The sequence below is a fragment of the Megascapheus bottae genome, chromosome 16 (assembly GCF_031878675.1).
Source record: "Megascapheus bottae isolate mThoBot1 chromosome 16, mThoBot2.hap1, whole genome shotgun sequence".
Lineage (NCBI taxonomy): Eukaryota > Metazoa > Chordata > Mammalia > Rodentia > Geomyidae > Megascapheus > Megascapheus bottae.
The window spans coordinates 34,524,995-34,552,624 of record NC_143524.1 but is presented as its reverse complement, the minus strand read 5'-3'; the positions used below and the strand labels follow the sequence as shown (position 1 = coordinate 34,552,624).

Below are 27,630 nucleotides of genomic sequence, written 5' to 3'. Positions count from 1 at the left end.
CTCTAGCTAGCTTTTTTCTTTTTTTAATCTTTCTTTATTTTCTCTCCAATCCTGGGGCTTGAACTCAGCACCTGGGCACTGTCTCTAGACACTTTTTGCTCAAGGCTAGAGCTTTGCCACTTGAGCTACAGCATCACTTTTGGATTTTGCTGTGTATGTGGTACTGAGGAATCAAACCCAGGGCTCTGTGCATGCTAGGTGAGCACTCTACCTCTAGGTTACTCTCTCAGCCCTACCTGGCTTTTTGTTTAATCAGAGATAAGAGTCTTACTGAGCTGGGTGTGCTGTAATCCTAGCTACTCAGGAAGCTGACATCTGAGGATCAAGGTTCAAAGCCAACCTCGGCACAAAAGGACCTGAGACTCTTATCTCCAATTAACTTCTAGAAAATATGGGAAGTGGGGTTTGGCTCAAGGGTAGGGTAGTAGCCTTGAGCTAAAGAGCTCAGGGACAGTGCCCACTCCAAGGTCAAGCTCCATGACCCACAAAAAAAAAAAAAAAGAGTCTCAATGATTTTTTTCTGCCTGGGTTGTCTTTGAACCACGATCCTCAGATCTCAGCCTCTTGAGTAGCTAGGAGTCATTGGCACCCAGCTCAGATGAAAGTTTTTAACAGCTAAGCTTAGCCAAGTAATGGGATGACATCTGGAAGTTCTGCCAGTGACAATAGGGTCCATAAGTGCTGAACCAGTAGGGATAGCTTTAAGCTCTCATAATGAAAAGATCTAGAGAGGGTTCATCCATAGTTAATCGGAACATTAGTGTGTTACTGGTGTGTATTCAGAATGCTCTTCCTACAAAACTGGCTCACATAGAGTAACTCTGGGTCTTAGGAGTATGAGGACAAGGACCTGTTTAAAACAAGGACAACCAACCAGTACTCACAGGGTTGTATTGTTTCCAAATAACTTGAGAGATGGATGGTGAGTACCAGGATTCTGTTTCATGGATCATCAAACTGGTAAAGAAAGCTTCTGAAAGTGGAAAGACTACCAGTTGAGATTATCAGAGAAGTCAAAGTGAAGTAAAATGAGGCTGGGTACACAGTGCTAAGAGAAATCAAACACAGGCTATTAAATTAGGTCCTTTATCACCACAGATACTGTCCTATGTTTTAAAAATCTAAATGACAAAAGCTATTAGTTGTTTAAATTTGGCAGAAGAACAATTAAATAACTTGACCTCTAATCACTGATAAAGAGTGTAGACAGAGAAGGGAGTTGCTATAAACATAGAGAGATCATTCTTTTTGCACATATATTATCTAAGCAAAACTTCTGGTGGGCTTTGGTCACATTCTTAAATTTTATTTTATAATTCTCTCAGGTGCTGGCTATTGGCAGAGATGAATTTTCAGCCCCATAAAGATCTTAATAATAGTTGAAAGAACTTTAAAGAGTAAGGAAGTTATTTTTATGAAGATATCTTTTACTTTTATTTTTTTGACAACGTTTCTTTGTTTGAACTCTTCTACATTTTACTTGTCAACACTAAAAGTTTGGTTTAGTTGGATTGTATAAATAATTCAAACACTGCTTTTGGCATTCTGAAAAGTGAATCTTAAGGATGTCTATATGTTTTTTTTTTTGCATACAGGCATTGTAGCTTTTTAAGACCAAGGGGAATTCAAAAGACATTTAAATTAAACTTGCCCAATTTACATTTGAGAAGAATGAGGCCTGTAAAAGTTATATAACTTACTTAATGCCATAGTAAGAACAGCTGGATTAAAACCCAAACTCAAGAAACTGAATTTCTAGCTTTTAACTATTTCCATTGCCATCTTTATCTTATCTCTGTCAACAACCTCAGTTTAAGAAAGTTTAACCCTCAGGTTGAAAAAAAATCACAAAAATTTTAGTCTAAATTTATTCTAACTTTCTAATCCATTGTTCTTTTGCAGGAGAATTTATTTAAATTTTTTATTGTAAAGATGATGTACAAGGGAGACACAGTTCCATGATTCAGGTAATGAGTTCATTTTCTTTTTAACAGTGTCATCCCCTCCCTCATTCTCTCACAGTTTGCTGCCCTCCTGGCTTCCCTCTCCTCAAAGTTGTATAGTTCATTTCCAACATAATGTCTAGTAGGTTTGACTGCTTAATTGATTCACCATTTCTGTGCTTCTCCTTCTCTCCCAAATCAGATAAGCATATATACAAGACAAATGGTACAGAAATCAAAAGCAGTGACAGGAAAAAAAAAAGAAAGAAAAAAAGAATCTCAAACAGTATAATAATAGTAACAAATCCCACTTACATTTCTTGGAGTTCATTTCATTAAGCATCATTTTTATGATCTTGAGCCCTTGCTATTCTCTCCTAAGAATATCTTCCTTTGTTCTTAGTGTGTGATGTTTAGAATTGCAGAGAAATTTTTAATGAGCATTTCTATAATGTTGGTGCTCCTCTGTAGCTTTAAATGTTTTCTATTGAGTTTTCCTACTTAAATCTTTGAGTTCTATTCATAAGATTAAAAAATGTGTTTCCTCAAATGTGTTTTCTGAAATGAGTAATTTTTTTTCTTTTTTCTTTCAGCTGGTGGAAGAAACGACCCAATAGACTTCTATATTTTAAGATAAGCACTTGGGTAACCAATTAGAAAACTCTTATTTTTCCCTCTAATCTACAGAAAAGGAAAGGGAACTCTAGTTTTTTTTTTTTTACTTTGGCCAAATTCTTTAATTTTCTCAATGATTTCTATTATGTTTGTGAACCATGACCATACATGAAAATGATCTGCTTTAGTTCATGGCTGTGGGCAGAGATTAATTGGTGAAAAATAGGCCTGTTTGTGGGCTTTACCACACAGTAATGTTTCTCATCTCCCTGGAAAAATGTGGAATTAGCTCTTTGAGAAATGCAGGCTTGTCATGAAGTTGAAGGGAGAGTTTCTGTGGAGGGAAACACAGTTCTCCCTCTAAGGCAGTTATGATTGGTTAGATTCCAGAACAGTCCCTTTGGAACAGCAAAGTTCTTTTCTTCCCATTTTTAAGTCCCTGTTTTCTAATGTTGCTAGTTCCCCTAATCGAGTGGTCTTGGAGGGGGGAGGACCACTGATGAGGACTCCCCTCCCACACCTCCTCTCTAAGACTTGCTATTACTGCTAAAAAAAAAAAAAATCTCTGGAAAGGACATTTATGATAGGACATGCATGCTGTGTTGGAGATCCAGGATGTGAATCAGTGCATTATGTGGCAAGGGTATAACACTGAGGATTGGCTGGGTGAAGAAAATCTTCTACATACTATAGATACTGCCTTAGTGCAGTGCACACACACACACACACACACACACACACACACACACACACACACACACACACTCACTCTTCGGAGGCATTATGAGGATCCTGGCTCAACAATCCAAGTTGCTGTTGAGGACAGTGACGGATTTCTCCAGGTCCTCCTCGGTGGTGGTGGCTGCCCCTCCAGTGGGTCATGGCTCGGCTCGCACAGTCCCAGCGCCCACTGTGTGTGTGTGTGCGCGTGTGTGCGCGCGCGCGCGCGCGCGTGTGTGTGTGTGTGTGTGTGTGTGTGTGTGTGTGTGGCGGGGTGGAGGGACACCAATACCTTCTCTCCTGAGATCTCTCAGTAGTGGACCTGAAGGAGCTTGGGCTGGGCTCGGGATGTCTGTCACTTACCCTCCAAGAAAAACTGTGCTCTCGGGGTTCCAGGATGGCGGACTCGCCCTTCCACCCGCAGATGACAGGGTCCGTCCTTGCCAGTCACTGCCGGGTCTTCCGACTGCTGCTAACCTGGGGCGCGCTCAGCCGGCGGGGTCGGGAGTCGGCCGCCCCCGACCGCCCCCCCCCCCGCCCCCCGACCCCACCACCTCCACGTCGGGCTAGCAGAGGCGCGGGGCGTCCGCGGGGACGGAGCTCATGCACGCGCGGGAGGCGGGTGGGGCGCGCTCCCGGCGGGAGTCCCCGAGGGGAGGGGGAGGAGCGCGCGCCCGTCCGCCCGCCCGCCGCCCGCTCGCGCGCTCAACGGACCAGGCTGGGGCGGTGCGCTAACTGTTGCAGCCCGCGCGGGAGCTGGGAGGCGACCGGAGCCTCCAGTCCCTAGAGGTGCCCGCGGGAACAGGAGGAGGAGGCGGCGGCCTCCGCCGGCCGGGAGCGCAACCCCTTCGGCCCCTTTCTGCAGCAGCAGCAGCAGCAGCAGCAGCGCAGCAGCAGCAGCATGCCGCGGTCGCCGCCGCTCCGCAGCCCGTGCGGCGGTGGGGATCCCGGGCGGTGGTGGCGGGCGCAGCTCTGACGCGCGCTCGGAGCCTCGAACGCGGGGACACGGCGTGAGGGGGAAAGTCGGCTGAGATCTGAAACGGGGCTCGCCGAGTCCCGCGGCCGCCCGGAGGCCTCCCCGCCTAGACCCGGAGCCATGAAGAAAGACGAGCGAGACGGGAGAGCCATGCGGTGCCCGCCGCCTTCGCCGCCGCCGCCGCCGGACGGGGCCGGCTCGCCCCCGGAGAGCCTGAGGAACGGCTACGTGAAGGGCTGCGTGAGCCCGCTGCGCCAGGACCCTCCGCGCGGCTTCTTCTTCCACCTCTACCGCTTCTGCAACGTGGAGCCGCCGCCGCCGACCTCCCGCCCGCCGCCGCGGCGCGGCTCCCCGTCGGCCCCGGCGGGCCGCTCACTGGGCGCCCTGGCCGCCTTTGTCCTGGCGCTACTGCTGCTGCTGCTGCTGCTGTTGCTGCTGCCGCCGGGCGCGGGGCCCCGAAGCTGGGCGGCCGGGGTGGCGAGGCTGCGGACGCTGCTGAGCGTGTGCTCGCTCTGCCTCAGCCCGCTCTTCAGCATCGCCTGTGCCTTCTTCTTCCTCACCTGCTTCCTGACGCGGACCCAGCGGGCGCCGGGCTCCGGCGGCGGCGGCGGCGGCTCCTGGTGGCTGCTGGCGCTGCCCGCCTGCTGTTACCTGGGGGATTTCCTGGCGTGGCAGTGGGGGGCTTGGCCGTGGGGGGACGCGGCGGCGGCGGCCGCCCCGCACACGCCCCCGGCGGGCAGGCTGGTCCTGGTGCTGAGCTGCGTGGGTCTGCTGACGCTCGCGCACCCCGGGAGGCTCGGACACAGCATCCTGGTGCTGCTGTTCGCCTGCTGCGTCTGGTGGGTGTCGTTCGCCAGCCTCGGGGCGCTGCCCGCCGGGCTCAGGCCGCTGCTCTCCGGCCTGGTCGGGGCCGTCGGTTGCCTGCTAGCTCTGGGCTTGGATCACTTCTTTTACATCAGGGAAGTCCCGCAGCATCCCCGCCTGTCGAGTGCTGCTGCGGAGGATAAAGTGCCTGTGATCAGACCCCGCCGGAGGTCCAGCTGCGTGTCCCTGGGAGAAAGCCCGGCCTCTTACTACGGCAGTGGCAAAATGTTCAGGAGACCGTCTCTGCCTTGTATCTCCAAAGAACAGGTAGGGTGACCCCCCGTATGCTGGGTCTGGGGAGGACGTGAGTGGGTTGGGGGAGGAGGAGGGGGGAGACGAGGATCTCGGTTCATTACCCGCCCCCCCACCCAGGTGCATCAGAGCATTTGAAGGCTGTCCAGCTTGCAGGGGGAGGAATCTATGTACTGTTGTGGAAAGCTTTTGGAAAATACTGGAAGCTTGTCAAAAAGGCAGACACAATTACCTTAAGAAACCTAAGTTGAAATGAAATAGCTCACCACAATCTGGTTGCACTTTTTAAAGCCTCGCTTTTTGCTGTAGATGAGTTCTCAGAAGAATGAGATGAATTATTGGTGCTTTGCTACTTTGACGCTTTCCACTTGGACATTGTCTCATGTAGAATTTTCTGGTGTCTGCTGTTAAGGTGTTGATGTCCTGCCTTTGAAACAATTGAGTATGAATTTTTGAGCAGTGAGGTTTCTTTATTACTGATGATAATTGAAAAGACCAAGAACAGAAATGATCTCTGGAAACTGAGACTTATCTAGGGGAAAAGACAGCAGTATTGGCGAGTACAATTTCTTAAATGGTCTTGTGTAGTTGTTGCATAATTAGGAGAATGTTTTAGCAATTCAACCTTTAAACTTAGCCATGCCCGGAAAGATGCCCAAAACATCTCCATTTTTTTTTCCCCTTGTAGGCTGTCATAGCCTTTTTTTTTTTTAAAGAGAAATTGGAATTATCAGGTAATCAGCTTTATATGTGTATAGTTTTAGGAAGTCTATCTGTTTTGCATCATCAAGCCTCTCATTACTGTTAGATGAGAAGTTAATTGCAAAATGTTTTACATATATTGTTTTAAGTCCTCACAGAGATTACATTTGGTGACATTACCTCAGTTTAGAGTTGAGGGAAGTGAGGCTTTTTGAGGCAATTCAGCTTCATTAGGTCTAGAATGTGGTACTATTAGGGTTTGATTAATTTTCTCATTTCTCAGTGCTGTGTTCTGCACAATGCAATGGGTAAATGTAGAAGTTCTAAATAATAGTTTATATCTTGGTTTTTAGATTTTATAGATTAGTCATGTCTTTTACACCTAGATCCCAAATACTGGAAATGGAAGTTTCTTTACTTCATCCAAGGCACTCGCATCTATAATTGGTGAAGTGCTTGAAAAAAAAGTTACGACTTGTTCTTTAGACAGTAATCAACAATGCCCAGGAAAATGGGTATTAAGTGAAAAACTTTTTGAGAATTCATTATACAGTAAAATAGTAGCAATTCTCGTAGAATGGAATAATATTTGACTTGAGTATATGTGAATAAATAGATTGCATTAACACTGAGATAGTCTTTTAGCAGTTTAACCACATTTGTAAACAGTTTTCCTGAATGCGACGTTACTATTTAATGCATTTTAATTGTAATTTATTACTGTGTGTGTATGTTTTAAATTGAAAACTTTTTTCTAGATTCCTTCCTCCCATTCCAACTGTAGATTCAGGGATTCAACAAAGCAAGTCTACAACTTGCTTTGTTTTTCAGATAGTCTTGAGCTAAGGTCTTGCCTTGAATGGTGATCTTCCTACCTCTGCCTCCTGACTAATTGTGATCTCAAGGCCAGCCCCCCCCCCCCCCCCCCCCCCCCCCCCCCCCCCCCATTGTGACTGGTTTAAAAACTTCTTGTCTTGCAATCCTACTGTGGTTCTCTTTTCATTACAACAATCTTTATAACCTTTAGCTAGGTGCGTTCTTATGATCTGTACTGAGGGAAAATAAAATTTGTGCTTTTAAGGAGAGCATATTTTCTTTTCTTGCTTTTTTTCTTGTCGGTGGTGTGGCTTGAATTCTAGGTCTGGGTGCTGTCCCTGAGCTCTTCAGCTCAGGGCTAGCACTCTACCACTTGAGCCACAGCACCATTTCTAGCTTTTTCTGTATATGTGGTACCAAGAAATTGAACCCAGGGGTTCATGCAAACTAGGCAAGCACTCTACTACTAGGTCAAACTCCCCTAGCCTTAGGAAAGCATATTTTCTTAGCACAGAAAACTCTTCACTTTCCTTTTCTGTCCCCCCCCCCCCTCCGTAGGGCTTGAACTCTAGGCCTGGGTGCTGTTCCTGAGCTCTTCAGCTCAAGGCTACCACCCTACCCTTGAGCCACAGTGCCACTTCTGGTTTTCTAGTAGCTAATTGGAGGTAAGAGTCTCATGGACTTTAGTGCCCCGGCTCGCTTTGAATCTTGATCCTCTGATCTCATACTCCTGAGTAGGTAGGATTACAGGTGTGAGCCACCACGTCCGACTTTATCATTCACTTTTCTACTCTGAGAAGAAACGTTTTGGTGGTTTTAAAATATATTGAAATATTCTTCAGGGGTTTATGTATGGTTATTACATGCTTAACACCACAGAATGCCACCACTGGGAATTTTTTCAAAAAGAAAATGTTAACCCAGTAGTGACAGAAAGAAATATAAAAAAGAATTTGGGTGGAATTTGTCCTAGGTGGAAATGTCCTGGAGTCATGGGCAGAGAATTAGGTGTCAAATCTTATTTAACCTTAGAAATGTCAGTGAACATTTTTTATTTTCTTATAAACTGGGGGATACCAGTAGATGGATTCTGTAATACTTACCAATTCTAAAATGAATTTCAGTTTACATTTTCATAAGGTGTAAATAAAAATCAGTGAGCTCACAAATTAGTAATTCTTTACGTTTAATTTTAATATGAAAGTTGGATATTCCTGACCAATATTTTTCAGGGTATAATGGTTGGTAAAATATTCTGGGTTTTTTTTTTTTTTTTTTGCCTAGACAAGTCTTTCTTTGAGAAATATGGATTCATTTTTGTGATGATATGATTACTATACTTCAACTTATTTTAGAAGCTAAAATGTTTTTATTATCATCTTTGAAAACCATTTGAAAATTCCCATTAATGAAATGTTTTTAATTATGCAAAAATAGATTTCAAGTAATGTTCAACTTTTGGGATGTTATATATTAAAAAAGATTTTACTTAACACAACTCTATATAATATTTGATTTAAATATTACCTATATATCAGTTCCTAACTCAGAATCTTTTTTTTCATATATTTTTTATTGTAATTAATAGAAGGGTTACATTATTTTCACCAGATAGAAGGTGCATTACTTCACAAACATTGATACCCTTTCTCATGTCTTGGTCCCCATTTCCCTCCCTAACTCAGAATCTTAAAAGAAAACATTTGGGGATTTAAATTTAAATTTGATTACTGCTGACTGTGTTTTTTGGTGGGTTAATAGAAAGAAACATGAAGTTTGAATTTGAAGTCTGCTAGGGGTCAGCTGGAAGACATTGAAAACCATATGTTGTTTACATAAAGCTTTGGTTGAAATTGAGGTAGCTATATTTTTATGTCATTTTAAGTGTATATTCTATAGGTAGTTTTCAGCCACATCGTTTTGTGAGTAATTAGGTAAATATGAGCTTTAGAAAGGTGTAAGTCAGTCTGTGACATATTTTTCTATACCTAAAATGCCAAGTACTTTCTAAATTGTTAGGTAAATATTTAAAAATTCTGTGGCCTTCAGGCCCATAAATATTAAAGTGTTAATTTTATTTGAAAAAGTATACATTTGCAGTGTGATGACTTTAAAGAAGGAAATTTTAAAGTGTGATGATTTATACATCCCTCCCCAAAGCAAATTCCAAGACATACCACATTGAATTACATTAGTGATATTGTAGGCTTTTTTGAAATTTATTTTATGGCTTCAGTGCATGTATTATTCCAATTTCATGCATTTATTTATTTATTTGTTTGTTTGTTTTTGTGCCTGTCCTGGAGGTTGAACTCAGGACCTCAGGTTTTTGCTGAAGGCTCCTGCTCTACCACTTGAGGCACAGCTCCACTTTCAGCTTTTCAGTGATTAACTGAAAAAGTCTCACAGACATTCCTAGAGCTCAGGATCGTAAGTACCTAGGATTACAGATATGAGCCACTGGTGCCTGGCTCATGTGATACTTTTCTTTATACTAATGGTAGCCTTACATAGCAATTTATGCTCTCTATTATAACTATTGTATACTCTACCTTCAGAGTTACCTTTCAAAATATTTTTTAAATTCTCATTTAAAAAATATTCATAGCTTTTATTGTCCACAGGATAGACTTCATATCTTTGAATATTGCTTTCAAGTGCTTTAAAATCTTTTCTTAATTTTTTTTTCCCCTTTTATTTTCTGTACCAGTACTGACACTTGAACCTGAGGTAGTCTTCTCCTTTAGCTTTTTTGCTCGGGGCTGAGTTTGGCCTGGACTGGCTTTGAACCACAATCTGCAGATCTCTGTGTCCTGAGTAGCTAGGATAACAGGTGTGAGCCATTGGTGCCTGAATCCTTTTTTTTTTTTTTTTAAAGAAGCATTTTAGGACGATGGATCGCTGCTCCCTGCATCTGTTCTTGGTTCTAGCTATTTGAGGGCTACTTACTGTTACTGAACTTGTTATTGCTTTTGTCTTTTTCCATTCCTACTGTCTGAAAAATCCCCTTTAAGGAACACATAAAGTTACAAGTCTGGACAGTTAACTAATATTCACAATAATATGTAAGTGGAGAACAAAGTTGCATAGTAATAGAGCTGCCTTCTTAGGAGTAAAAATTGACAAATCATGTGAGGTAAAGGCAATGTGTGATATGAAAATTTTATTAGTAACCAATTAGTAACATTCATGTAATTTTGCTTTCATGCCCTGAATGTAAGGCAATTTTGTTTTCAGCCTCCGTCTTCCCCATGGTTGGCTCTTCTGTCATTCTCTTTTCCCTTTTTTCTTTGAATTACTACCAAGTCAAACCATTTTCTTGTCTTTCTACAGCCCTCCAAAGCTGGTAGAACCTGTACATTTTCAAAAACTTATTTTAATATGAATGTTTATATAAAAAGTATCAGATTTAATTGAAATTTACTTAAAGACATTTGGATCCCAGAGAAATAAAAATATTGGGGTCCATGGTTATGGTGTAATGGTAAAAAAAAAATCTAGAAGCTAGATCCTGACTTATAGTTTGCTTGTATTTTTTATAAAGAACATAGAGTCTTCAGTCATAGCTTTTTGAAATTGTGCTTATATATTTTCCAGGTATTTCTACTTAGGTGACCAAAGGCTTGGGTAAAGGAGGTGGGGTAGTGATGGGGCTGAGGAGAGGGAGAGAGAGGACAGGGGGTCAGGAGAGACTTCATGTAGATTTGTGTGTGTGTGTGTGTGTGTGTGTGTGTGTGTGTGTGCGCACTCTTGTGAGGACTTGAACTAAAAGCGTCTTGAGTGCTGTTGCTGTGCTTTTTTGTTCAAGGCTAGTATTTTACCACTTGAGGCACATTTCTACTTTCAGTTTTTTTTAACTGGAAATAAAATCTCTTAGACTTTTCTGCCAAAGTTAGCTTCAAAATATGATCCTCTGATCTTAGCCTCCTAAGTAACTAGGATCACAGGCATGAGCAATCAGCACCTGGGTCAATATAGTGTTTTTTTTTTGTTTTTTGTTTTTTTTGCCAGTCCTGGGCTTGAGCTCAGGGCCTGAGCCCTGTCCTTGGACTTTCACAAGACTAGAGCTCTACCACTTGAGCCTCAGCACCACTTCCAGCTTTTTTCTATGTATGTGGTACTGAGGAATAGAACCCGGGTATTCGTGCATGCTAGGCAAGCACTCTACCACTAGGGCAAACTCCCGGCCCTTCAATATAGTTCTTAATGATGACCTTGAAGAAAAACTTCATATCTAGTATGGTAAATTCAGGATAACATATCAGGATTCTACTAGACCCAAAATCACCTGCCATCTGGAGCCAGCCATATAATGTATGTTGAGGAAGGAGAAGAGAGTAAAAGAATAGGAAAAGCTGAAATGAACTAACCATTGCCTTCTTTTCCTGAAAGTATTCTGTTCAAACAAAACAAACAACTGTGTTATTTAAAGCTTGAAGATGGCTGTTTTTTTTTTTTCCTGGAAAGTTCTTTCTTTTTTTCTTTCTTTCTTTGTTCTAATTTTTTTTTTTTTTTTGCCAGTACTGGGCTTGAGGTCAGGGCCTGAGCACTGTCCTTGGACTTCCTCAAGGCTAGAGCTCTACCACTTGAGCCTGAGCACCACTTCCAGCTTTTTTCTGTGTATGTGGTACCAAGGAATAGAACCTGGTTCTTCCTGCATGCTGGGCAAGCACTCTACCACTAGACCAAACTCCTGGGCCCATCGTAGTTCTAATTTTTTAAAGATTTCTTGGAATGTTTATTTTATTTTGTTTTATAAAATTTAATTTTATTGTCAGGGTGATGTACAGAGGGGTTATAGTCATATATGTTAGGTAGTGAGTACATTTCTTGTCGAACATTATTTCTTGATTTTTTAAACATTGGCTTGGCATTCATATTCTTATTTAGAAACTAATCTAAACTTATTTAGGTGGTTTTTAGGAGATTGCTTTTAGAACTTGAGGAATCTAGAACTTTTTCTGTAGCATTGATTTTTCCAGGAGGTACTGTCTTTATAGGCTTTTTCACCTCCAGCAGCTATAGCTTACTGTTTGACTGCTCCTTTTATTTCATAAAAGTTACATTTCACACATTTAAATGTATATAATTAGAGTTTAAATTTTGGATGAGCATAAATACATAAAATATTGTTTACACATGTGTTTATTATGTATACATATGTATATATCTATCTAGTTATATGATTCATCTTATCTACCTGTATCCATCTATCCAGTATTTAGGGAGTATTGGAGTTTTGAACTTAGGGCCTCGAGTTTGCTGACTTGCTTGCTCAGCTGGTGCTCTACCACTTGAGCCACAGCTGCAGCCTATTTTTGCTGGTGGTTTTGGAGAAAAGTCTCATGAACTTTTCTGCCCAGACTGGCTCCAAAATTTATTTCCCCATCTGAGCCTATGGAAATTCAACTGGATTAGGATCACAGATGTAAGCTACCAGGGCCTGGCCACCTGTAATATTTTATATGATTTAAGGGAAAAAATAACTAAGGAAAAAATTGCATGCTTACTACTTATTTTCCTTTGAAGACCTCCATCAATATCTCTCACATCTTTTACTGCATCATGGTAACAGCTCTTGAGTTTTTGATCATTTATTTTTTCTAACACTTTATGAATGTATTTATAAATAATGTTATTAGTGCTACCTGATTTTGAACTATGGATAAATAGAAATAGAAATACTACATGCCTTCTGATGTAACTACTTTTTCCTCTATTTGCTTGACTGAAATTCATATTGATGTGGATAGTCATAATTTATTTTTCAATGCTGGATAATATTTTATTGTGTGAACATTGTATGAAACTTATTTGTTCTAATTGCTTATAGACTCCTGAGATGTTTTCCAGTTGTTTGCTATTGTGTATAAAGCCTCTGTAATAAAATTTATAAATGTCCTCTGGTGAATGCATCTGTGTAGAAATAGGATTACTAGGTTTCAAGATGTGCTCATATTAAACTTTCCTATGTATGACAGGTAGAGTAATGGCATTCCAAGATATCTTATTCTAATTCTTAAATTTGTTAATCCCTTATAGTAATAGGGATTCCCAGATGGGATTAAGTAAAGGATATTGAGATAGGAGATTAAATGAATCCAGTGTAATCACAAGGGTCCTTAAAAAAATGGGAGGCCAGAGAAAAAGAAATGATAGTGGAAGAGTGGGATGGTAGTTATGCAGTATGAGAAGGGCTCTCTTAACCTGCTTTGCCTTGCTTGACATTGTAAGGTAACCATGGGCCAAGGAAAGTAAGTAGTCAGTAGAACTTTGGAAGAGGTGAGCAGACAGATTTTTTTTCCCTCAGAAATCAGAGAATCCTGAATTAAGTTTGGTGAATCCTGTGGGTTTTTTTGTTTTTGTTTTTGCTTTTTTTTTTTTTTATAATGGAGACCACCTAGTTAGCTCTCTATTACTTGAGCCCATATCTCCATCCCTTTCTTGCTTTAGTTTATCTTTCAAGTAGAATCTCTTGCTTTTTGGCTGGCACTTTGAACTGAGATCCTTCCATCTCTACCTACCACATAGCTGGGATTGAGGGTTGTGATCCCACATCGAGCCTTCTTTAACTTCAAAAAGAAATCTTCTTGACTCATCAATAACTAGGTATTAAACAATCTTACTCTGCTGGTGGACTTATAAGTTTCTCCCTGTGGTTCTCAGTTACTTCTTAAACTTGTGTGTATATACATTCTCCTTGAAAAGAAGAATGGATGGAACTGAAAGTCATCATGCTAAGAGAAGTAAGTCAGATTCATAGACAAACATGTACTCTGTCATAGGTGTAATGTGGCCCTAAAAAAAAAAACACTTGACATGAATATAAAAGGGCAATCATTTTGTGAGAGAAACTGATTGGAGGGGGAGAGGGGAAAGAGGATAGTAAGTAGGTGCATATGATTTGAATTTATTAAAAAATGAAACCTATTAAAATTATCTAATAAGGGTAAGATGAAACTTGAGAGGAAAAGTCAAGCAAAAACTTGAGGGGCCCTTAGTTGAAAACCCAGTGCAGGTACGCAAAGAAGAGGGTAGGTATAGAGAAGGGGAATAAGAGAAAAGGGTAAATATGATTAAAAGTACTTTATACACTTACATGGAAATGTCTCAATGAAATCTTTGTGTGGTTAATATACGATATAAACAAAATATTCACTTCTGTGACTTTACGAACAAGTTTCCAAAGTTAGTCTAGTATCATCTTTTCTTTCCTTACGTATGTATGTAGGTAAATACTTCTCAAATTAAGCACATTCCACCATTCAGTCACCAATCAATATAAGTAACAGGACAAAATGCTTTTATTATCCACCAGAAATGTCAATATCCATGGTAAAATTAATACAGGTAATGAAAGCAATATATTTCAGGATAAGATACACTTTTGTATACGTATGTATTATGCATGTGTGTGTGTGTATGTATGTATGTATGTATGTATGTATGTATGTATGTATGTATCCAATCCTAGAGCTTGAACTCAGGGCTTGGGCATTGTCCCTGAGTTTTTTTTTTAATCTCAAGGCTAGTGTTCTACTACTTCAGCTAGAGCTCCACTTCTAGCTCTTTGGTGATTAACTGGAGATCAGTCTTATGAACTTTCTTGCCTAGGCTGGCTTTGAACCACAGTCCTCAGACTTCAGCCTCCTAAGGAGCTAGGATTATAAGTATGAACCGCCATGATACCCAGACAGAAAAGAAATATTTTTAGTTCTCGTTGTTAGTCTCAGTCGTCCGGTAAACTTACGTATTAGGTCTTATTTTGCACTTAGAGACTAAGATGAATACATTCAAAAGCACTTAGCTAGTTTTCAAAAGTAGCAATACACTAAGTGCTATTTTCAGTACAGAATAAGTCTCCAGTAAATCTTCAAAATTGATTCAGAGTAATTGCTGAATTGACACAAAAGAAAAGAAGAGAAAATCTTTTTTTTAAATTTTTTTTATTGTAATTAGTAAAAGGGTTACATGATATTTGCCAGATAGAAGGTGCATTAATTCGCATACATTGATACCCTTTCACATGTCTTGGTACCCATTTCCCCCCCCCCACCTCCCCCTCCCGTCTTAGTTTTCCCCCCTTCCCTATCAAATTTCAAATATCCAAATACAAATAAATTCAATATATCAGATAACAAAGTGAGATACTATACCAATATGAGATAACCAAGGGATAGCAAAGGAGATGAGAGACAATATAGTACATTAAGGACAACAATTATTCATTATATGGCTTTTGTTTCAATATCCTGGAGGTCCTTTCAATTAGCTTCACATTATATGGCCTTATGTATCAAGATTTTGCTCTATTGCAGATAAGAAGAGAAAATCTTAAGCCTGGACATGTAGTGCTTGGGATAGAATATTTGCCTATGTATGTAATACTTTGTGGTCAGTGGAATTTATGTAGGGGACACATCTTAGTGTGCCCCAAATATGTAAGTAGGAAGTCTGACAGATTAGTAGACATTAAAGTCATCTTTAATTTTGAGTTTTGACCATCTTTAGAGACCTTGAATATTTACTTTTGTTAGGTTTGTGTTCAAAAGACAAAGCCTAAGGATGTCCAAAGTGAGGAATGTAGTAAAGTGTAAAGGGCTATTTCCTGTGTTGTAAGGATACGTGATAAGTGTAGAGTAAGGAGGGACTAAATAAATCTCTCCCAAGAATATGTAATCACAAGAGGGCTTTCACATGTATATGAAATATACATAAATTATATATAATATGTGTATATGTGTGTGTACATATGCTGTAAAATATGCACATAATATTCCAGTAGAAGTAGATGCTACATTTTACCTGTTCATTTATTGATAAACACTTGAATTTCATTTACTTTTTGGCTGTTATGAATAATAATTTTCTGTGATGAGCATGGGTGTTTGAATTCCTGTCTTCAGTTCTTCAGGGACTGTACCCATATGTGGAATTGTTGAATAGCATGATAATTTTATTTTTGATTTTGTTTTTTTTTTGCCAGTCCTGGGCTTGAGCTCAGGGCCTGAGCCCTGTCCTTGGACTTTCTCAAGGCTAGAGCTCTACCACTTGAGCCTCAGCACCACTTCCAGCTTTTTTCTATGCATGTGGTACTGAGAAATCGAACCCAGGTCTTTGTGCATGCTAGACAAGCACTCTACCTCTAGGCCAAACTCCCGGCCTATTTTTGATATTTTAAGGAGCCATTTCTTCAGATGGTCGATTTATTTTACAGTCATACACTATACAAGAATATTCACAATTCTTGTTCTGTTGATCCACAGTGAGGCAGGATAATATGGAGACAAGCTTCAGTAGAGAAAAGAGACGTTACTTCAAGCTGGGAGGAAGGAGGGGGCAAGGGAGCAGGTGTAAACTTCAGAAACATGTCCCAAGTGACTCACTTCTTCCCATTCTATCTGCCTCTTAAAGTTTGTATAACTTCCCCAAATAGTGCCAACACCTGAGGACCCTTGTTTGGCCCATGACCCCGTCGGGGGACATTTTATATTCAAACCATAACGTATGTTTTTGGTTACTTATGGCCCAAAAATATGAAATGGAAAATTCCAGAATGGATAATTGACTAAGTTTTAAATTGGAGGAAAGGTGATAGATTCGAGATTTAAATACCATTCTTTATTCTTGATAAAGGTGACAGAGGACATGGCTTATTTGTGGAGATATTTTCTACTTCTAAATCTGAATGCTGATCTAGGTAGTTTCAACCTGATTATAAGTTAGGGCCAGGAACACTTTTCTTATTTTATGGAAGGAGAATTAGAACATTTGTGCTTCCAGTTAGTAGGTAAGCATCTAAGAGCAAAAGCTTGCTAGTCTGAACTAACATTCAAGCAATCCCCCTTCTAGGAGAAAAATAAGTAAATGGGTAGAGAGAGTCTAAAAGCATTTCAGGAAAAGTCTTCATCTTATGTATTTATTTATTTATTTTTGGTCAGTTGGGCTTGAACTCTCTTTTGCTCAAGGCTAACACTGTATTTCTCTTCTGGTTTTTAAGTGGTTAAGTCTCATGGAGACTTCTGTCGAGGCTGGCTTTGAACAGTGATTTCAGATTTCAGCCTCCTGAGTCACTGGCTCCTGGCTAGGAAAAGTCTTCTTTATAGAAGAACTTGGATTGAGGAAAAGAGATTGCCTCTCATGAAAATAGAAGTCATGTGTAGCTAATCACCAGTGGCTCATGCCTTTAATCTTATGTATTTGGTGGATAGATTGAGATAAAGTGATTGTGGTTTAAGGCCATCCTGGACAGAAAAGTTCATGAGACTACTTTCTTAACCAACAGCTGGGTGCAATGGGATGTACCTATTATCGCCACTGCAATGGGAAGTGAGGATTGTGGTCCAGATGCATGTCTGGGCAGGAAATGTGATCCTATCTCAAAAATAACAAGTGCATAGAAGGGCTGGAGGCATGGCTTAGAAGAAGAGTGCATGTCGATCAAGTGTGATGTTCTTGACTCCATATCCTAGTAGTGTACTCAAAAAAAAAAGCCTCTAGTAATACTGACATATTTTACACATTTATTAAATTGTTTTTGCTAGTCCCAGGGCTTGAACCCAGTGTCTGCACACTGTTCTTGGGCTTTATCAAGGCTAGAGCTCCACCACTTGAGCTACAGCACCACTTCTGGCTTTTTCTGTGTATGTACTACTGAGGAATCGAACCTGGGTCTTCATGCCTGCTAGGCAAGCACTCTGCCACTAGGCCAAACTCCCAGATACATTTATTCAATTTTTATGTCTCTTCTTTTTTTATTTTTTGTGGTAGCCATAGATCTTGCAGTTTTGTAGAGTTTACATGATTTAAAAACTGCTTGAAATGCAGTCTTTATATCCAATGTACATTATGTAAAAACTGAACCATGTAACTTGAAGGTAGGGATGGGAGGAAGAAAATGGGGGCAAGTGATTGAAGAAGTAACACTATGAACTATTGTATTTATAGCCTGATATGAAATTATAACCTCTTTGTTCAGTTAATAATGATGACTATGATAATGATGATGATGAACATGAACAACTCTGGCACTGATGGCAGGGTATTATATTAACCTGGGAACAAGTCTCTAAAGGAAAAAACAAAACAATATCAAGAAGGTGCCTTTTAGTTTTTATGTATATGTAATATAAACTTGGTTGTTTTCAAAAGCCAAAAAAAAAATCCAAACAAAAAAGTCCCTCCCCCAAGCCTAGATCCTTTCTGCTTTTTCTTTCCTTTCTTGAAAAAAATAAGTTACTTCCTTCTGTATGCATCTGTTATTGTACTTAGCAACTGTACCTTTATTGTCTCTCACATTTCTGTATTTCATGTTCCTTAATGGAGGATGGTACCTTATTTTCTTTGTGTTTCTTGAGCTTGCCCATACAGCAAATGAATAATATATTGAATTAGCTTATTTCTTTAATTATTATTACCTTTATCACTGTATATGGCATTTTCTGTTTGCTCTATAATATTCATAACTCTGTCCTTGACACAGACTTGAAGAAGATGATGCCTAAGGAATAAATTCTTAAAATCACAAACCCCAGTAATAATCTCCTGTAGGGAAAGCTTCCTTTTCATGAATGTCCAACTTTGTAAGTGATGAAATCTGGGGACAGGTTAAAGTTGAGAGAAGAGAAACTGAGCCTGATGTAGGACATAACCTCTTAAAAAAAGGATGAAGCATAAAGTATGGAGTTATGTGTTGTTACAAACAATTATGGTGCCGCCTACAGATATACTTAGAAAAATATTTAGAAATTGGTTAAAATTCTTAGCGGTTTGAATAATTCTTAGTTAAGTATTGATAGGAAACAATGATCAGATTGCATCACTTTTATTTTGTTTTTATTTTATGCCTATATTGGGGCTTGAACTCAGGTTCTGGGCATTGTTCCTTAGCTTTTTTGTTCAAGGGTGGTATTCTACCACTTGAGCCACAGCTCCACTTTTGGCTTTTGGTGATTAATTGGAGACCCTTATGGACATTTCTGTGTAGGCTGGTTTAGACTGCATTCCTCAGGTCTCAGCCCCTTGATGATTACAGATATGAGCTACTGGTACCTGACTCTTCACCCCCCCCTGCCCCGCTCTCTCTCTCTCCCCCTCTCCTTCTCTCTCTCTCTCTTTTTGAGGAAGATATTTGCACTCTTAATGCAAATCTAATTTTTATATCTTACCAAGGAGGAAAATAATAGTAAATTATTAGTTGTAATTATTTAGTAAATGCTAGAAATGCAATTATTCTAAATTAATTTATCAGGCAACTAGCAAAACTTGACAAGACATAATACATTTTTATTTTAAATAAATTTTTGCTATGTCTGTTTCTCATGTTTCCTCCTATTTCTGTTTACTGAACAAATCTAATGAAAATAACTTATTTCCTGAAAAATAAGGGTTTACATTTTAACACAGTTTTATTGTGCCTATAATACAAAAAGGTCTAAGTGAGTTAAAAAGGCTCCTTGCCATATATTAAAGTATCTCAATTTTTACCTTGTCTTTAGTATTTATTTTGTTTGCTTTTCAGTTTTAGCTGTTAATTCTTCCTGTTATCAATCTTTAACAGACCTCCCCTTTCTCAGCTTGTTACTGATTATCAACAGTAAGTCCAGAAAACCGTTAAACTAGGAAACTGGAACTGGCTATAAAAATAAGAGGGGAATGAATACTTGTTTGTTAAACACGTCATTTGAAATATGATGTAAAAAATCAATATTAATAAATTCTTATAATAAAAAAAGAGGGGAAGTTGTCTGAAAGCCTTTCTCATGAATGCAGTATAGAGTCTTTGCAACATCTCTTTCAGTGCTATAGAGATCTTTCTTGCTTATTTTGGTCAAGAACATTTGGGTAATTAGCTACATTACATCAATACAAGAAGCTAAATTATATTTTCCTTTCTTTTTATTTTATTTTATTTTTTGTAAAGGTAGTGTACTGAGGGGTTACAGTTACATAGGTCAGTCAATGAGGACATTTTCCCCCCATTAGTTTTATTTATTTATTTTTTATTGTTGGGGTGATGTACAGAATGGTTACAGTTACATTCGTCAGGTATTGGGTACATTACTTCTTGCACATTGATACCCCTTCCCATGTTTTTCTTCCACTTTCCTTCTCTCAACTCCCTCCCAATCATCTTGTTTTCCTCCCCTTCCCTTTATACAAATTAACGTATATACAATAACTAGGTACCAAAGTCAGATACAGTAACAACATGACATAAACCATAAGGGGAAAAAAAGAAAAAAGAAATGACTTCACAAGTACAAAGATAAACCTCTTGTTTCCATATCCTGGAGTTCATTTCACTTAGCATGAAGTCATTTCTTTTTGAACAGTGTCAGTTCTTCCCTCATTTTACCATGCATACTGTAAAGCAGGAATGGAGAGCCATTTTTTTTCTGTTAAAGACCATTTATCTACTAATATCATCATTTGTTGACTAGTATGGATAGCCAGTGAGAAGCTTATATATCTGTTCTATCCTGTGCACAATGTGTCCTGTCTATCCCATCATGGATATTCTTTTGCTTGTCCTTCAAAATTTATGTTGTTATTATGATCCACTTAGTTATAATTTATGTTGCTCCAAGTACAACTACTAGATTTATTGAATTTTAAGTTACTTGGTAACAGGCCTTCCCTACCCCTGCTATCAAGTGTGAATAAATTGCTTAATGAATTTGAATTTTAATATGTTTTTCCCTCTGTATTTCCTACTTAGATCAAAACAGAATACCCTTGCTAGTTTCTTCATGTGCACTTACAATAGTCTAAGATGTCTGTATTTCTAAACTTTATCTGAATAAATTTTGTCTTTTTTTTTTTTTTTTCCCGCGTCAGTACTGGGGCCTGAATTCAGGACTTGAGCACTGTCCCTTAGCTATTTTTGCTTGACTAGCATTCTACCACTGGAGCCACAGCTGCACTTCTGGATTTTTAGTGGTTAATTGGAAACAAGAACCTAATTGACTGGGCTGACTTTGAATTATGATCCTCAGATCTCATATTCCTCAGTAGTTAGAATTATAGACATGAGTGAGTAACTGGTGTCCAGCTATTTTGTCTAATTTGAATCCTTATTGGAAATTGATGTTTGAATTTTATGTCATTTGCTTATATAACAAAATGTTTTTTATTTTGGAAATACATTATTTTTCACTCATTCTTGAAACATTCATGTAGTGCCTGTTATGGACAGAGAATAAAAAAATACCTTGCCTTCAAGAAACTTGATGTGATTTAGTAAAAGAAAAGAAGGACCATAAATAAAATATAAATACAATCCAGAGAAGGCTTACAGGAAAGAGTATTTCTGTGTTATGAGGGACATGGGAGAAAATAGATTGTATATTTAAATGGAAAGAGTGTGGAGAGCTAAAGAAACTAGCATAGTGTGATGAAGTCTTTGGTAAGCAACAATGGGAAGACTTTATCACCCTTAAATTTATAGGGGCAGAATATGGAATTATTACCAACATGCAGTGATTGTTAATAAGACTGTTTTGCAGAGACTATTGTAGTAAAGCAATATTGTTAATAAAGGTGATTTTAAATGCGATTTAGGAAGAGTAAATACTTCAGGCTCACTTTCAGTTTTCCATTTTCTATCTATTGTTTTCTATGGTTGAAGACAGAGGGCAAGGGGGGCTGTTGTTATAGGCAAAGCCTCTTGAGAAACAGAACAACGAAGAAGAGTGGAGAATGGATCTTGAAGGACAAATGGAAATTGGCTTTTTATGGGGGAGGAAAATGGGGACAAAATCATGAGAAAGGTTATCAATGTTTGAGAAGTAATACACCTACTACCTGAAGAATATAACTGTAACCCCTCTATACATTATCCCGACAATAAAAAAAATGGTTTTTTATGAAATCAGAAGATAATCTCTGCGGCAGTAGAGGGAGAGAGCCTTTTAGGAAGATAAATGGAAAAGAATTAGAATAAAGAGTATGTTCAGAAAATGGAAAGTATTTCATATAGTTTGTAGTGTAAGCTAAAAAAGAGGAATAATAGGCTATAAAAATTATAAAATAGCTTAGTATTTATAGGGAAATGTTGATGTTGCATTGCTTATTCTCTTATTATTAAGTCTTGTATTATATCATATCATGGCTTAAAAAAATAAATTCTTGGAAGTCAATTCTGCCTTCATCACTAGGTAGAAGAGAGTGGGTAAAGTTCTGTACCTTAACATCAATACCTGAGTGTTTTGCCATAGAGTCCTAGGACAAATAGAAATAAGCAAAAGAGGTTTTATTTATTTATTTATTTTGAGTGAGGCTTACATTTAGGGATATAGCTTCTGCTGCTAGGCTTAGGAATTCTTGATCCAGTCATTTTGAAAGTTCAATTTTCTTATTTGCATAATAAGTGCAGTGATAATAATTTTATGAGAGTTAAATGAGTGATGCTGATAAAATACTTACCCAGAGCCATTGAGATACTATCGATGAAGTTTACTTGTTTTAATTTAAGGAGAATATTTTAAATGTGTTCTGATATTTAAAAGGTTGTCACCTGAAGAAGGGATTAAGCTTACTATTTTCATGTGAACCTCTATGAATGGAATTAAGAGTTGGTCTGTTTAACAGGCAGATTTGGAATTAATATGAAATATTTCAAATCGCGTAATTCAGAATAGGTTTGGTTAGCTCATGCGATAACAATGTGCATGCTAATGGAAGTGTTCAGGAATAAGTGGAGATTTTTTTAAAAAGTGAATTCATGCCTCACATTGACCAAAATTAGATGAAATCTTCAGGATAAAATTTTCCAGATGTAATAGTCTATTACATTACCCTCCAAATCTATAAAAAAATGAAGTTCACATTTAATTTCCATTTTCCTATGTATCTTTGTGTTACTTGACAAATTTTTGTTTCTCATTGCCTCCCAACAATATTAATATCAGATTTCTTTATTTAATAAATGTTCCAGGGATTGTTTTAGTTACTCTCATTAGTATTGTGAAAAACCTGTTTCTGCCCTAATGGTGCTTTGAATATTTCTAATTGAGAGAAATAGAAAATAAAACCAAAGTGAAATAACTTCAGATAGTTTAAATACTGTGATGCATGAAGGATGTTAACCAGAATAATGGATGAAGGGATACTGAAGCTTGGAGTTGTAGAGGTAGAGGGGTATAGTGGTGTAGTTGTCAGTGAAGGTACCTCTGAAAAGGTGACAGTTTAATACCTTGGAAAGGAGTTGGTCATGTTGAGGAAAACATATCAAACAGAAGAATTACCAAGATATAAAGGTCCTGTGGAGGGTTGGGGATTTAGCTCAGTGGAAGAGCCCTTGCCTGGCAAGTGCAAGGCCCTGAGTTCAGTCCTCAGCTCTGGGGGGAAAAAAAAGCTATAAAGATCCTATGGAAGGAAAGAGGTTGGTATGCTTGGGGTGAGAAAGAAAGCAGTGGCTGGAGAATGGTAGGAGAAGTAAGAATAATGTGGATCACATATGGCCTTAGAGACTCTGCTGTTTGCATTTTCTCTCTAATCACATTCTAATGGGAAATCATGAGACAATTTTATGATGCAGTTTGTATTTTTAAAAGATAATTCTGACTTGTTTACAAGCTATTGGCAGGAAGTAGCTAAGTAGAAGCAGAACCATAGGAGGTGGTTGCTATTGTCAAGTGAGAGATAATAGTAGCTTGAATGATCTCAAATGGCTCTTCGCTACTATCCCATCTCTACTTCTCATTAATAACCAGATAGAGTGCCTATTAAAAAGTAGTTTATAGAATGAATACTATTGTTAAAATATTGTTAACTTGTATTATATCTACGTATATGAGACTCTTCTTTTTCTTTGTTGGTACTGAGCTTGGATTTAGAGTCTCACATTTGGCTAGATAGGCATTCAACTGCTGAGCCATAATCTCAGACTATTTGTGCACTAGTTATTTTTTATGTTTATTTTTAATCTTTTTTCCAGTTCTGGGTTTGAGCTCAGGGTCTGAGCACTGCTCTTGGACTTTCTCAAGGCTAGAGCTCTACCATTTGAGCTTCAGCACTACTTCTGGCTTTTTTCTATGTATATGGTACCAAGGAATCGAACCTGAGTCTTCATGCTTGCTAGGTAAGCTCTCTATCACTCGGCCAAACTCCCGGCCCAGCACTAGTTATTTTTGACCTAGAATCTTTCTGCCTTGTCACAGGCTTGGACTATGACCTGCCTGTTTTAAGCTTCCTGTAGTAGGTGAGATAACAGGTACACATCATTGCACATAATTATCAACTGAGTTGAGAAAAGAGGTCTAGGGAACTTTTGTGCCTTAACTCCCCTAGTTTTGTGATTCTTCCAATCTCACCCTTCTAAGTAGCTATGCTTACAAGTAAGTTATCGATGCCCTACACAGACTCTGAGGTTTTCTTTTCTTTCTATTTTTTTTTTTTTAGTCATAGGGGCAATGTCTTATCTTTTGCATTTCTTACCATTACAAGCAACGTTCAGATATCAATGTAGTACTTAATAAATTCACTTAATAAGTGAAGTGAATTCATGAAAGTTACTTTTATATGAACTCAGGACTTTCTATAGCTAATAAAAGTGGCACCAGTCAGTTATATAACTAAAGCAACCTAGATTTGAAATGAAATAAGAGATACTTCCCCATTCTTTACATAGTCAGTATACATAGTATCTAATTAAGGCAGATCTACTAAGAAGAGAAATCCTGTAGTTTTTTTTTTTTTTAGCAGTAAAAACAAATCAGAAAAACTAGGGGAAAAAACCCAAGAACTAGTTTCAATGCTGTATTTGTTAAGATAAAGATGAAATTGATATAAATGCAGTGATTCAAATAAGATGGGAGTTTATTTTTGCACATAACATAGGACACACATTCAGGCTAGTGAGTCTAACAGGTTTCTTCATGTGTTTTTGTCCTCTTTTAAGGTCTTGTGTTCAAAGGCTGTTGTAACTATAAAGAAAATAATGTCAATGATAGTAGAAATTAGACTTTAGAATTAATTGGAAACTTGAAATAGTGGTTAGTTTTGAAGATGCAGAACGAAGCGTCTCTTTTTTTTTTTTTTGCCAATCATGGGGCTTGAACTCAGGGCCTGGGCACTGTACTTGGACACTTTTTGCTCAAGGCTAACACTCTACCACTTGACCCACAGCTCCACTTCTGGCTTTTCTGAGTATGTGGTACCAGGGAATTGAACCCAGGGCTTCATGCATGCTAGGCACTCTACCTCTAGGAAGCCTCTTTCTTTGAAATAATTTAAGTGAGATATTTTCCATTTTAAGTGATAGGAAAATAACTTTTTTCCATCAGTGATTAAAATTTAATGAGGAAGATAAAGACTAAACTACAATTATATTTATTTATCTTATGTTATAAAATAACATCTATTTAACTTAAACCAATTTTATTTGTTAACTAAAGATGTCATTATTTTATTAATGTGGATTAAAATATAACAGTGGAGCAAGTCCACATAGCTGAATGTAAACTCTGTGTTGTCTGAGTTTATATACATCCTGAATATAAACTTTAAAATATGTATACAGGTGTTTTAATTATAAATACTAGCTTATTTTGTTAGTTTATTTAGATTCCTTGGTTTCATGATGATTTTGTTAAAGTTGATCAGAATTTATTCCAAATATTCTTATTTTATTACTAGTAGGAGGATGAATAAGATATGCTGAACAAAATTAAGATACTAATTTAATGTTCTTCCTATTTAGCTATATGAGACATATTGTCATGTACATATAAAACTTTATAGGTAGAAGAATTACTACTTCGTGACTTCCTCAATGCTTATTTAAATGCTAAGCTTATAATAAGTTATATTTTATGCTGATTTGAATTATTTGAATCATGAAGTATAGAAAAGTTGAACTATTTGAATGGTAGAAAGCTAGTTACATAACTCAGATGAATGATATGCAGTTTATTAGTGTTTGTCATTTAATCTTAAATCATAATTTAAAAGATGAGAGGAATGCTAACTAGAACTATTGTTAGGCATATTTTTTATAATATAAAATATAGGGGGAGAGGGAAATGGGTACCAAGACATGTGAAAGGGTATCAATGTATGTGAATTAATGCACCTTCTATCTGGCAAATATCATGTAACCCTTTTACTAATTACAATAAAAAATGCAAAAAAATTAAATAAAAATAAAAAAAGAAAAAAATATAAAATATATAACTTTACCTATGTGAATGTGCTTAAGAAATTCTGAGTAGACATTTTTTTCCCAGTATCTGCACTTAGAATTTTGTGTCTTTGCTAGTAATTTGAGAATGTAGTTTCATTTCATTTCATTGAAATTTTGTTGTTTTGGTAAAGAAATTAAAATTGCTGGGTGCTAGTAGCCTATGCCTATAATCCTAGCTACTCAGAAGGCTGAGATCTGAGGATTGAGGTTCAAAGATAGCCCGGGTAGAGAAGGCCATCTCCAACAAACTACAAAAAAAGCTGGAAGTGATGCTGTGACTCAACTGGTAGAGAACTATCCTTGAGTAAAAGCAGTTCAGGGACAGCAGCAACTCAGTGACCCGCTCCTGAGTTCAAGCCCCAAGATACACACACACACACACACACACACACACACACACACACACACACACAATTAACACAGGGAAAATGTGTTTTTGAAGGAGTTAGAGATTTGAATTTGCAATATATTTTATGCATCAAGTTATCAACCAATCTTCTGTTTAAAAACAGGATCTTCAGATCATCAAAAATTGCATGTTTTCAAGCACTGAGAAAAATGGACACTGAATCCTAGCAACTGAAAGCAAATAGATATACGTCACTATCTGTGTGTCAGTGCTGACATTATGTCAGCAGTTTGTTCTATTTGCTTGGGAACTCTTGTTTGGTAGGTTGTTTACCGTGAGGTTTTTCAGTAGAGCAAGGCTACATGATTGAATATGTACGCTGTATTGTCTAAGTACATTTTACATGCAAACATTAAGTTATGGTGGATGGGTATGTTTATTGTACTTATTAGTGACTTAGTTTTGTTTATTGTGTTTTGAATTTACTTTCTCTAAAGTATTGTTTTTGTGCCTATGTGTTAGGTAGAAGTAGACAACTTTGTATTTTAACTATGCTGTCTTCATGTAGGGCACTGAAAGCTATTTCAGATAAGTTGTTACTATAGATCTACATGGCTGATGAGCCATATGGCTTGCTCTAAGTAATATGTATTTGTCTTGATGAAGGCTTATAAGAGATCATATCTTAATTTTCATAACAGTTGCTATAAAATATGAGTAAGCATCTGAATATTACTGAGCATTAAAATTAAGCATAGAGTATTTCAAGGTTTATGAAATTTCTTTTTGGTGAGGGTTTATGTTATCTATTGGAAAAGGACACCGAGCAATTAGAAATGGTAGGTTTGGATCTTTGAAATTGAAAATGAAGCAGCAGTTACGCCTTAGAACTTATTATGTATGCTTTACTAAGGATATTCTGTATGCCCCTGAGGATTCAGGCTCTGAAATTCATGCAGTCCACAGGATTGGTTCCTCCTTGAACATGTACTTATCACATTCTATTAGGAGGGTTATTTTCCTAGAAGATGTAGCTGAAACTTTAAAATGGATGCTAATGAAAATTAATAATTACCCCTGTAATCCTAGCTACACAGGAGGCTGAGATCTGAGGATTAAGGTTCAAAAGCCAGTCTGGGACCTAAAGACCCTGAGACTCTTTATTTCCAATTAACCTCTAGAAAATGGGAAGTAGCGCTGTGGCTCA

The 27,630-nt window shown here is 38.2% G+C and overlaps 1 protein-coding gene and 1 long non-coding RNA gene across 5 annotated transcripts in view; one reads left to right on the top strand and one right to left on the bottom strand.

Annotated features, from left to right (window-relative positions):
* Window positions 1-3,784, bottom strand: part of LOC150053145 (uncharacterized) — a 39,373-nt gene extending 35,589 nt beyond the window's left edge. The window contains exons 1-2 of the long non-coding RNA XR_016538074.1: window positions 3,642-3,784; window positions 885-973 (exon numbers count right to left, since the gene is read on the bottom strand). This is a non-coding gene — a long non-coding RNA (uncharacterized LOC150053145). The remainder of the gene's footprint in view (window positions 1-884; window positions 974-3,641) is intronic.
* A 204-nt stretch (window positions 3,785-3,988) lies between these two features.
* Window positions 3,989-27,630, top strand: part of Pde3b (phosphodiesterase 3B) — a 99,723-nt gene continuing 76,081 nt past the window's right edge. Inside the window, exon 1 of one of the 4 annotated variants that reach the window (XM_090348102.1) lies at window positions 3,989-5,385. In XM_090348102.1, coding sequence (XP_090204228.1) covers window positions 4,375-5,385 — 1,011 coding nt within the window. In that variant the 5' untranslated portion in view covers window positions 3,989-4,374. The remainder of the gene's footprint in view (window positions 5,386-27,630) is intronic. The other 3 variants (XM_090348101.1, XM_090348100.1, XM_090348099.1) reach the window with 3 other exon arrangements.